The 12,579-nt window shown below is 39.7% G+C and overlaps 1 protein-coding gene across 2 annotated transcripts in view; it reads left to right on the top strand.

Annotated features, from left to right (window-relative positions):
- Positions 1–2,045: 2,045 nt before the first annotated feature.
- CHUK (component of inhibitor of nuclear factor kappa B kinase complex) overlaps positions 2,046–12,579 on the top strand; it is a 41,033-nt gene continuing 30,499 nt past the window's right edge. For both annotated transcript variants that reach the window (XM_040254212.1, XM_040254211.1), the window contains exons 1-8: positions 2,046–2,199; positions 6,482–6,576; positions 8,124–8,238; positions 9,129–9,198; positions 10,021–10,109; positions 11,780–11,869; positions 12,010–12,134; positions 12,299–12,406. In XM_040254212.1, the coding sequence (XP_040110146.1) occupies positions 2,095–2,199; positions 6,482–6,576; positions 8,124–8,238; positions 9,129–9,198; positions 10,021–10,109; positions 11,780–11,869; positions 12,010–12,134; positions 12,299–12,406 (797 nt within the window). In that variant the 5' untranslated portion in view covers positions 2,046–2,094. The remainder of the gene's footprint in view (positions 2,200–6,481; positions 6,577–8,123; positions 8,239–9,128; positions 9,199–10,020; positions 10,110–11,779; positions 11,870–12,009; positions 12,135–12,298; positions 12,407–12,579) is intronic.

Genomic DNA, 12,579 nt, shown 5'->3' with positions numbered 1-12,579 from the left:
ATCCAAGAAGTACATGGAAAAAGAGCAGAGAGAGAATGATCACAAGAGAATGCCTTATCTTAGAAGCCAAAGAAAAATAACTGCTCCTATACACTGGACGTCTTCCCTGGTGGCTCAGAGGTTAAAGTGTCTCCCTCCAATGCGGGAGACTCGGGTTCAATCCCTGGGTCGGGAAAATCCCCTGGAGAAGGAAATGGTAACCCACTCCAATATTCTTGCCTGGAGAATCCCATGGACGGAGAAGCCTGGTAGGCTACAGTCCACGGGGTCGCAAAGAATCAGACACGACTGAGCGACTTCACCTCTTCATACACTGGGCACTTATAGCCCAGACACTTACTTAATCCTCATAAGATAGCTATGAGGTAAGTATTATTACCTCTGTTTTACACATGAAAAAACAAGCTGGCAAGCTTCAAGATGATAGAGCCTGAAGGTAACCAGTCAGGATTTTTTTTTTTTTAATTCAGAAAAACCTCAAAAAGTGAACTATGGGAAACAACCCAGTTCCTGCAAAGATGGCCACTTAAAGGTCTTCAGCATCCCTTTGTAGCTCTTCCAAGTAAGAATTATGGGATTTTGGCCCTACCTATTGCTATCAGATAAACTCCAGAGCCAGATGCTGCCCACTCAGCAAATGAGGACTTCATTCTGTTTGAACAGTCTGCCACAATCTGTGTAGTCTGCCCAGCTAGAAGGGACATGCTTTTGGTGGTACTGTGTGCCACCTTCAAGTCTGATGCTCCAGCTCCATGGCTAGCAAGCATATATGGAAAATCAGAATTCTGGATACTACACACAGGTTACTGGTGAACTACGATGCAACATGGTTTGTATCTTACAATGTTCAACATCCTGGCTGCAATATTCAGGGATTTGGGGGACAACAGACATTTACTGTAACAATGCCCATTCAGTGCTTTCAAAACAGCAACACTACTGTGGTGCACCTACTGTATCCGCCTTAGAAGTCCAACATGCTACATCTCTAGTGGCAGTCATGTCACAAAACGTTAGCTGAATTCTAAGTTTACAACCCAGGCTGCACAAATGATGGTCCAAGTGCACATAATCTCAAAGGAGGGTCATATGACCAGGCCTAAGGAAACTCTCACTTAGAGAATTTGATTCCATCCTGATGTACCTTGGAGTGACTGATGAGATCCTCAACTTCCATGAAGCGTACAACACTCAAAGCGAAAATGGGGAGTTGGCGCCCCTATCCTAAGGCAGTCTGCCCCTCGGACGCACTTACTTTTGCACCAATAGCTATCGGAAGCTTGCCTCTGCAGCTCTGCCTTGAGTGTCGGAAACAGTCCCCACAATGAGGAACTACCGTACTGGCAAATCCACAACTGGAGGTACGCCTGATAGCAAGCTCCGTGAGGCTTTTAGGGAAAAGCTCCCGAAGTCAGGCGGAGCATTCTTCACTCCGGAACAGCGTCACATCCTTGAGTTGTTTGGGGTTATAGGGGAGATCCTAGAACAGGTGCATACAAAGTCATTTAAGAGAAGAAAAGTGAATTATGAAGCCTAATGCATCAGCGGGCCTATTAGCGCAGAATTCTTTCTAGTTCTTCGGATTTCGCAATATTTAAATCCTCGGTGGCCTTTACCAGTGGCACCTCAGTGGGTGGTGGGGCTGGAAGAAAGGTCTGAAATAAGGGGAAGCGTAGACGGGTGGGGACAACCTTAAGTTTAGAAAAGACGAATACGGCAAAGTTTGGAAAGTGATTTTAAGGGAATGGTTTGGAGAGCTTATATTTTTGAAGACTGGGAAAACACGTGGGTTTTCTCAGCTACGAAAATGCCTAGGGAACTTTTCGAGAGAGGGGATTGAAAGTACCCATCCCTGGCGTGCTGCGATTCATGGGGTCGCAAAGAGTCGGACACGACTGAGCGACTGAACAGAACTGAACAGAACTGATCCTCCTCCCCCCATTTCGCCGGCGGGGCTCGGGGCGGGCTTTTTTGCTGCCGCACTTACCGGAAATGACGCTTGCCTCTCGCGAGAAGAAAGACGCGCGAGCCTCTGCGGCCCGGAACCGGCCTCGAAACAGTGGCGGAGCTTCAGGCCGCTCGCCCTCCCGCCCCATGGAGCGGCCCCCGGGGCTGCGGCCGGGCGCGGGCGGGCCCTGGGAGATGCGGGAGCGGCTGGGCACCGGCGGCTTCGGGAACGTCTGCCTGTATCAACATCGGGTGAGGCGGGGCGCGCGAGGGAGCGCCGGTGGGTGTTTGTCAGGGCGCCTGTGGAACACGGTGCCTGTCAGTACGTGAGAGATTGTCGGGGAGACCTTGGGCAGTGTCGTGGGCCAGTGAGCCTCAGTGTGTGTGTGTGTGTGAGAGAGAGGGAGAGAGAGGACAGAGGACGGATTGTATTTGTGAGCCTCGCGATTGAGTCCAGGTTTATCTGAGGTCCTGGGCAGTGTGTGAGAGAGAGCTATTAGGGAGAACTTTTGTTATGACTGTCAAGATGTGTTTACCGAGCGTGCTGGTACGTACGTGTCCCTCTGAATATAGAGTCAGGGTGTGGGAGGTACACACATATCAGAGTGTGTATTGAGAGCACAAGTGAGTGAGAAGATGGGGCTGAGGAGGGGCTGCCTGCTGGAATGTGTGTGTTTTTTGTGCGTGCTTGCAGGCCTTGTGATGTCTGTAGGGCCTGGAGTAGACAAGGACGGTGCCATAGTGGGTCAGCAGTCAAGCTTTTGGTTTCATTGGGTAGGCTTTGGGATTGGGGCTGCGTTCTAAGTAGGGAACAGCTGGTGAAAATGATCGTGGATTCACAAGAGGAGGAGATAGAATGAGGGTGAGGTCCTCCAGCAGGTGGAAGACAGTTAACATTAGACTCAGAAATTGTGCTTCGATTTAACTGAAAATAACTAAAATTATTTAACCATTGTAGTAGCATCTAACGATCATGTGTGAGCCAATCTTTTCATATACCAGTAAAAGCTGTGAACCTTTTCCCCAGACAGATGCACAGATGCACACGCATACAGCCTTATGCATTGCCATTTGAGGGGGTCCATGCTCTCTTGAGGGCTTCCCAGGTGGTGCTGGTGGTAAAGAATGTGCCTGCCAGTGCAGGAGACAGAAGAGACACGCTTTGACCACTGGGTCCGAAAAATCCCTTGGAAGAGGAGATGGCAACCCACTCCAGTGTTCTTGCCTGGAGAATCCCATGGACAGAGAAGCCTAGTGGGCTACATTCCATAGGGTGGCAAAGAGTTGGACACAACTGAAGAGACTTAGCACAGCACATGCTCTCTTGAAGGACATTCTCAGACCCACTAGCTTTATAGACCCTGGAACAATATTCCCTGTAGTATAGCTTTTATTTTATCACATGTAAAATAGTTACAATAATGTATATACATCATGAGTCTGAGAGTTTAAGATGTTTATAAGTGCCACACCCATGGTAAGAAGCTCTCAGATGTTAGCTCCTGCTGCTGCTATGTTGTTGCTGTTGTCATCATCTTCATCATCATTAACTGATGTTAAAAAAAGGAAATGTCAAGATAAAAGTGGTGTTCTCAATGATTTTTTGTAAAAGGTAAATCTTTGTGGAAAAACATATAAGACAAGATGAACAGCTAAGCTGTTACTAAAATGTATTGGCCTATGACCTAAGAAGTGGATTCAAGATGGGGAATCATGATTTGCTGTCCTAAGAAGTATGGATGTGAGTAGAGAGCTTACAGCATAGGGAGGGAGGTAAGGTAGACGGGAGTCTACCTGGGAGGATTAGGCTTGTTTGTGTGGCAGTTACAATGACAAATGTCACTGATATAACAGGAAATTTTGTGAAATGTGTTTCTAGTAGAGCATAGGAGAGAGTCTTGGAGAGAGGGAGAAAGGAAGGTGAAGGACCAGGCATTAAGTACTTTGACAGTCAGACAAGTAGTAAATTTAATAATTTTCACCATCAGACACAAGGAATTCAAAGAGTAGAGAGAAGGGGCCAAGTACTTCCAGCAGAATGGCTTTGTTATAAATCAACCTGCCCGTCAGTCTGGTCATAAGAAAAAGAAGTTTGCATGCTCACATCTTTATGTGACTGCTTTGCTTGGTCCCTGGCTGGGGATAAATGAATACATCAAATTTAAAAAAAAAATTGTGATGGAGTATATATAACATAAAACTTACCATTTTAATCATTTTAAAGTGTACTGTTCAGTGACATTGTATGTTTACATTGTTGTGCAACAGCCATCACCATCTATTTCCAGAATTTTTTCATCTTCCCAAATTGAAACTCTGTACCCTTCAAACAATGAAAGAAAGAGCAAGTGTTAGTTACTCAGTCCTGTCTGACTCAGTGTGATCCCATGGACTGTAGCTCGCCAGGCTCCTCTGTTCATGGAATTCTCCAGGCAAGAATACTGGAGTGGGTTGCCATTCCCTTCTCCAGGGGATCTTCCCAACCCAGGGATTGAACCTGCATCTCCTACATTACAGGCATATTCTTTACCATCTGAGCCTCCAGGGCATTGGTCTTTAAACAATAATTCCTCCCTAATTTTCTCCTCCCTAAAACCAGAGGATGTGTCTTTGGAATTCATCACTGTTTAAATGGAAGAGATTTAGCTTCCTCTAGAATCTTAGAAATCTCTTGGGAACTTTCCAGATGTTCACAGTGGCCCTTCCCCAGAACTGGGACGTTTGACAACTGAGTCTGTAGTGAGAAGAGAATACTCTGTGGTAAGACTTGGAAACAGTATCATTACTTTTCCAATTAGAGCTTTGAGTTTGGCTTTCAAATCCTTGTGTTTTGGTGGAAGCCACATCTCAATATTTCATCTACCCCTCTTAAATCACAACGAGAAAGAGAAAAGGATGTGAGATGGTTTATTTAACTGATTATTGGGTAGCTGACAGCTGATGGTATCAGAATCAACAAAAACAGTATTTTCTGCCCTCAAAGAATTTCAAGTCTAGTGAGAGAAGTAGACACAGAAACACCTCAAGTACAATGTGGTGACCTATATAGTGAAGGTATTTGTAGAGTGAGGTCGAAGCATGGTGAAATAACCAAGAACTCTTCCTAGGACATAGGGTGGCAGTTCTCAAAATGTGTTTGGAAAAACTAATCTTGTAAAATGCTTTGAAAAAAGGATACTGTGGTCAGTACATTTTATAAATGCTGCATATAATATTTCTTCATTTGCAAAGTCATAACCCACAATAGCATATTAAAAGCTCTGTGAAGTCCTATAGTAAAGAAACTAATAGAAACTAATTTAGCTTAGTATGTTCCAATTTTTTATTGTGGTAAAATATGCATAACATTTGCCATTTAGCCTCCTTCAGGTGTACAGTTCTGTGGCATTAAGTACATTCACATTTTGTGCAGCCATCACCATTCATCTCCTGCATATTACTATTACCTTTTTTTTTAAGCACCAAACTCTTCTTTTTTTGTTTTGCTGGACATGTATAAACTTTCCACAGAGCATTCTCTATGAAAAGTGAGGAAGGCCTTCAGAGAGTAGCTGAAATATAAGCTGAGAGGTTGAAGGATCCTTTAGGATGAAATCTTTTTGAAATAGATAGTTTTCTGCCTTACTCATATGAGAATTTAGGACTTAATGTTGTTCATGGTTGTACCAGATTGACTCCATAGTGATAACGTACACGGGACCTAGCAGCAGCTCAGTATCTGCTCATAACGAGAGGTTGAAGGGAGGGAGGACCCTGGTTAGGTTGGATTGTAGTCTGACCTCATTCCTCACTCTCTGTACATCAGTTATCTTATTTCTTGCTGTCCCCCATTTCAGACCATCCTATACAAGTTGTGTCTTGCTTCCTGTTCGTGGGCTGCATTATTACTGTTGCCAGAATGTGATGAGGTCCGGCTACTTCCTGTAATGTGCATCAGGTTGGGTTTAATTTCAGTTAGAATTGGCTAAATTACTAGTCATAGGGGCAAGAGCTGTTAGGTCCGTTTTCTAGACATGGAAACATACAACCATTGTTAAGAGTTTTAAAATATCATTTGAAATGCAAAAATTAGGAAATAGTTTTGGAGTTTTTTGTATTAGATTTGGTCATATTAAAACTATTTCATACTGTTGAGGCAGGGAGCCCTGAATCATTCTCTGCATTCTAGTTATGCTGCAACCTGGGACCCTTTTTAGCTGCCTTGACTAAATTCAGAAAGGGGTTGTTGGGGAGACAGTCTTTTTATATTCTAGCAGCATGTATGAGAAGGTGTTCTGAAGACATTTGTTACAGGATCAGCCTCAGTAACTTTTTGCTTGTGTGCTTTGGTGTTTGAAGGTCAGTTTAAAAGCATTAGTTTAATAGTCTCATGGCTTACTTGGCAGAAGCATTGGCTCAAGAGAACTGTGGATAAATATGTTTAATTAGTAAAGCTAAAAGAGTTTTGTTTTCCCAAGTTGGCATTTCTTTGATAGCAAGTAAATCTGCACAAGAATCTAATTTATAATCTTCTTTTGATTTTCTATTTTGGCAGGAACTTGATCTCAAAATAGCAATTAAGTCTTGTCGCCTAGAGCTAAGTACCAAAAACAGAGAACGGTGGTGCCATGAAATCCAGATCATGAAGAAGTAAGTGTACTTGATGACTTAAGTTTCCCCAGTTTTGCATCCCAGCCAGATGTCATCATAGGGAAGGAGGCTAGGAACCCATTCTTCTTAGGATCTTTTGAGGAACATATTTTTCTCTTTCTCATTAAATATGTGTGTTTTATTTCAAATAATAACATCACATCATGCTTAAGTAGATTTTGTTTAGATAGTTATCTAGGTAATGATAGTATAATATTGAAGAAAAACAAAAAGCCCTTCAGGGAACTTGGAGTTTTTTAGAGCATGTGCCACCATTTCCTTGCATGGCCCTGCTGTAAACCTTTCTCTGGTCCAAAAACACAAAATAAAATGTCAGCTAGGTATTATCAGACTCAGCTTTCTGAGGGCAGAATCTGTTTCTTTTGGGTCTCAGGCAGTGCTTATCTGTTATACTTTATAGTTAAATAGCAATCACTACTTTCATTAAAAATTTTTTTTTACTCTCACCTACTTTTGTTAAACATTATATCTATTGCTTTGTAAAAAATTATCCTTAAGCTTAGTGGGTTAAAACAACAGAAGTTTGGTGTCTCAAACTTTCTGTGGTTTAGGAATTTGGGAGTGACTTAGGTGGTTTTGACTTAAGAGATGCCTCCTGAAACATCTCAAAATGTTATCCAAACGCTTGAGTGGGGCTGGAGTATCCACTTCAAAGCTCATTTAGTGTCTGTTGGCTCGAGGCATCGGTTCCCCACCACATGAGCCTCTCTCTCCATAGGGAAATTTGAATGTCTTCATAACATAGCAGCTAACTTTCCCCAAAGTCAGTGATCTGAGAGAGAGAGAGAGCAGGCAGACATATTTTTATGATCTTCCTTCAGAAGCTACATTCTATCCTTTCCAAATAATTTCTGTTTGTTAGAAATCAGTCACGAAATACAGCCTCTACTTCAGGGAAAGAGAATTAAGCTTTTGAAGGGAGAAGTGGCTATGTTTTAAAACCTCCACAGGTAGAGTGCTAATAAGGGCTTACCCATGTTCTAGTTGTCACAGCAACCCTGTGTCTTGTTACTAAAGAAAAAGTTGAAGCTTATAGAGTCATACAACTGATAGGTAATAGAGTCTGGATTTGAAATAAGCACTTTCTGACTTCAGTGTTCTCAATGCATTTTAATGGTTCTCAAACTTGGCTATGTGGCAGAATCACTAGAAAAACTTTTTAACAATACAAATCCTCAGGTTCTACACATGGAAATTCTGTTTCTTTAGGTCCTTGGGCCCTGGGAATCTATTCCAGTTTAGAGACCATTGTGTGATGATGATGGTGATTTGATATATTACTAAGTGTAAAAAAAGATGTTAGGAAACAATATATAATGTGATTCAATATTTATTGAAAAACATGTATTTGTACACAAATTAAAAACTTTTAAACAAGTATCAATTTTTAATTATACAAATGAGAAATTAGAATATTATAAATAAAGTCAGTCTTTCGTCTCACTGCCTCCAATTAACTACAATTTCAAACTCAGTCCCTTTTCACTGGAAACAAATCTTTTATTATAATACTTTCCCCTCGTTAGGTTGAACCACGCCAATGTTGTAAAGGCCTGTGACGTTCCTGAGGAATTGAATTTTTTGATTAACGATGTGCCTCTTCTAGCAATGGAATATTGTTCTGGAGGAGATCTCCGGAAGGTAGTGTGGATGTTTTGAGATGATGAGATAGTAACACGAACTCTAGCAGTCTTTGAATCCCACTCAGTACAATAATCTAGAGTAAGAGTCAGTAAACTATGGCTTGTTATCTGTTTTTGTGGCTGCTTTCTTAAAATAGTAGCAGAGTCAAGTAGTGGTGCCAGAGATTGCATGACTTGCAAAGCCTAAAGAACTTACTCTCTGGCCCTTTACAGGTAATGTTTGCTGACCCCTGCTTTAGAACATGAATATTTTTGTTGGTGGTAGTGGTGTTTCAGGATGGGACTATATTGATGGTTTAAGATCACAATATCAATGTTTAAAGTGTTTATGGCAAATCTTTCTTTCCCATCTCATTTTAAATCTACCAGTTGTTGTTGTTGTTCAGTTGCTAAGTCATGTCCAACTCTTCTGTGAGCCCGTGGGCTGTCCATAGGATTTGCGCAGGCAAGAATACTAGGATCAGTTGCCACTTCCTTTTTCAGGAGGTCCTCCCCATCCAGTAATCATAATCAGACCCGTGGCTCCTGCTGTGCCGCCTTGGAAGCTCTTTTTATATATTTAAAATGGCTATTATTTTAAATATCATGTGACTATTTTTATATATTTATCTGTGAGAGTTTTCAACCTTGTAAAATTTCAAATACCTTCTCCTGTTATTTTTACTTGTATAAATTTTGCCATGAAGATTACGTGTCCTCTGTGTGGATTTGGTGATTTTTTTTCCCCCTTATATTTTCTTTTTCATTTATTTATTTATTTATTTTTTAATATTTTCTTAATCATGACTAATTTTCTTATTCTCTCAAAGTATAATGGTTAATGTATCAGTATTACTGCCCAGCAATATTGGCAATATACATTTTTAGATTTTTTTTTTTTTCCTTTAGCTACTCAACAAACCAGAAAATTGCTGTGGACTTAAAGAAAGCCAGATACTTTCTTTACTGAGTGATATAGGTATGTAATCAGTATGAAAATTCCATCATAATTTAATGCCCATTTGGTCTATAAGAGCCTGTATACTGCTTGGAAATTAGAATTGTTGATAAACTATACAAAGCATAGGTTTTTAAGTATAAGAAATTTTTTATCTTTAAGAAATTATCAGAAAATTTTAAGTATTACTGTTGATGCTAATTTAAAACTAGTATTTCTGTTTTTTATTTTTTGTGTTGTCTGTGTCCATTTGACTAATAGATATTCTAGTTGCCAAAAAAAAAAAGGGTGTGAAATGATCTTATTCATTCCTTCCTCCCTGATTAACATAGTAAATTTATTTACCAGGGACATTGCTTCTCATAGGCATAAGTAGTCTTAAGGTGAAATCTCTTTTTAATCAGAATTACTCCTGAAAAATTTCTAAAATAACCAGGACATAGGTCCTTGGAGAGAGCTCAGAAGGCCAGATTATGTTTCTCTATATATTTTGATTTTGTTTCTTTTCTTAGGTTATGGAGGCCAAAGTCTAGTTGAAGATGTTGAGTTAGGTCAGAAGGAAAGGCTCCAATGATAATACAGGGATTTTTTTCAATTGCTTGTTCCATTTCTTCTTAATATTAATTTTCATAAGTTAAATGGGAACATATTGTAATTCTGCTGTCTGATTAATGTTACCTTATTTTTGTGGAGAAAATTTGAGTGCCTATGAAATCATCAATCATGTAGTTATGATGGTCCATATAAAATTGAGCATTAGACGAGATCTGTATAAAATGTGAGTTGAATTTTTTTTTTCAGTGTTTTTTTATTACCTCAAAATACATTTTAAACTTTATTTAGGATCTGGGATCCGGTATTTGCATGAAAACAAAATTATACATCGTGATCTAAAACCTGAAAACATAGTTCTTCAGGATGTTGGTGGAAAGGTAGGTAAAACTTGAAGAAATGTTCTGTGCTAATTGAATAGAGTCTCCATGATGTCGTTAGTCTTTGAGGTTTGGTGCCCATCATAGCATTCTGTACTTCCATATCCCAGCCCTCACTATACTGAACTGTGGTTTTTTGTTTGTCTGTCTCCTCTGCTAACATAATAGTTCCATTAGAGAAGGAGCTACATCTGTCTTGTTCATTTCATTTTTCCAGCACAGTATCTAGCAGAGCTAGTAGGCAGTAAGTAATTTGTTAATTTGGATATTATGAAGTACATCCAAAAAACATCCTTGGTCTTCTTTCAGGAAAAAAAAATATGTTTAAAGTATGTTTTCATATTTAAGAAAAACAAAACAAACTCATTCTCCTCCCCAAAAGTCCTAAGTTTATTGTTAATTAAAATTCAAAACCTTGATTTCTCAGATTCCTGAAAGAGTCATCTTGAGAAGAACTAGAAACTTTGAATTAATTCTTGGAATATTTATTTTTATCAAAGTAATTTGAGCAGTTTTCTTGCTTTTAGTGCCCAAATTCCATTCCAATAAGGACATAAAGCCAAAAATGTGAACTTTGAATTGGATTGTATGGCCTTAGGTAGTGAAGATAATGATCAGTTGGAAGTGATGAAACCTTGGTGCTTCTTCTCTTAGGAACCTTTTGTGTATGCTTTGCGGCGGCTACTCGCTTTTTGTTTGTGTGTGTATCCTGAGACTTCAGGATGTTCTTGAAGTTAGATAGGTGTTTATTCACGTTGATCCACTCTAAGATGGTATGATGCTTCTTATAAGTTTGGAAGTCACCCTGCCTGTGCCTTCCAGTTTAATGGATCAAGCTTATTCTGAATATAACAAAATAAAAATTAATAGCCAGTCTATATCAGCATATTAAAAAGCAGAGACATTACTTTGACAATAAAAGTCTGTCTAGTCTAAGCTATGATTTTTCCAGTAGTAATGTATGGATGTGAGAGTTGGACTATAAAGAAAACTGAGTATCAAAGAATTGATGCCTTTTGAGTGGTGGTGTTGGAGAAGTCTCTTGAGAGTCCTTTGGACTGCAAGAAGATCAAACCAGTCAATCCTAAAGGAAATCAATCCTGAATATTCATTGGAAGGACTGATGCTGTACCTCCAATCCTTTGGCCACCTGATGCAAAGGACTAACTCATTGGAAAAGACCCTGATGCTGGGAAAGATTGAAGGCAGGAAGAGAAGGAGATGACAGAGGATGAGATGATTGGATGGCATCCCAACTCATGTCTATCAGACATGAGTTTGAGCAAGCTCCGGGAGTTGGTGATGGACAGGGAAGGCTGGTGTGCCGTAGTCCATGGAGTCACAAAGTGTTGGACATGACTGAGCGACTAAACTGAACTGATTTAGTTTTTTACTATATGTCAGACACTGTTAAATTATTTTCATTATCATTGAATCCTAATAGCAATCCTGTGAAGTAGGGATTGTTAGGAATATCATTATATAGGAAACAGAGGAATAACTTCATCAAGGTCACATAACTATTTATCTACGTGGTGGAGCTTAGGCTTGAAACATGTTTGTCCTATTCCAGAGCCATGTTCTTCACCACCTCCCTCTCCAGAGCATTATAAGGACTTTGTTCCCTTTCCTTTTCAAGTTTCTCAGCCATTTAATACACTGTTTTGCAGATTATGCATAAAATAATTGATTTGGGATATGCCAAAGATGTTGATCAAGGAAGTCTTTGTACATCTTTTGTGGGAACTTTGCAGTATCTGGTAAGACACACATTGTTTCTTTGAATTTAAGTGTACAGGATTATTCTTATTTCTTAAGGTTGAGAATGTAATAGTTCAAAACTCAAGTAGCTTTTCTCTTATAATGTTGATGTTTATAGCATTTTTTTTTTCTTTTTAAGGCCCCAGAGCTCTTTGAGAATAAGCCTTATACAGCCACTGTTGATTATTGGAGCTTTGGGACCATGGTGTTTGAATGTATTGCTGGATATAGGCCTTTTTTGCATCATCTGCAGCCATTTACCTGGTAAGAAATGAGAGAGAACTTTGGTATGCTTAACGGGAGTGAAATTTTCAGTACCTTCTGGCCACCTTTCTTTAAATGGTATAATTACTTTTTAACACAACTGAATAAAGTTAAAAGGCAAAAATGTCTCAGGTTGTCAACTGAAGTAGCTTTTGTTTTTATAGGCATGAGAAGATTAAGAAGAAGGATCCAAAGTGTATATTTGCATGTGAAGAAATGACAGGAGAAGTTCGGTTTAGTAGCCATTTACCTCAACCAAATAGCCTTTGTAGGTATGTATATTTTAGTTGAGGAAGTTTGTCTCATTTTCTTCAGGGATGTCAAAGAACAGTAAAGTTGTTGTCTGCTTCAAGTAGCATTATCCACTGGAACTTTCTGTAATGATGGAAACGTTTTATATGAATGCTGGCCACATGAGTCTTTCTGAGCACTTGAAAGGTGGGTG

Source organism: Oryx dammah, unplaced genomic scaffold (genome assembly GCF_014754425.2).
Source record: "Oryx dammah isolate SB20612 unplaced genomic scaffold, SCBI_Odam_1.1 HiC_scaffold_14, whole genome shotgun sequence".
In the NCBI taxonomy this organism is placed as follows: Eukaryota; Metazoa; Chordata; class Mammalia; order Artiodactyla; family Bovidae; genus Oryx; species Oryx dammah.
Note: the sequence above shows the minus strand (reverse complement) of the source record. Positions and strands in the feature narration are given on the sequence as shown.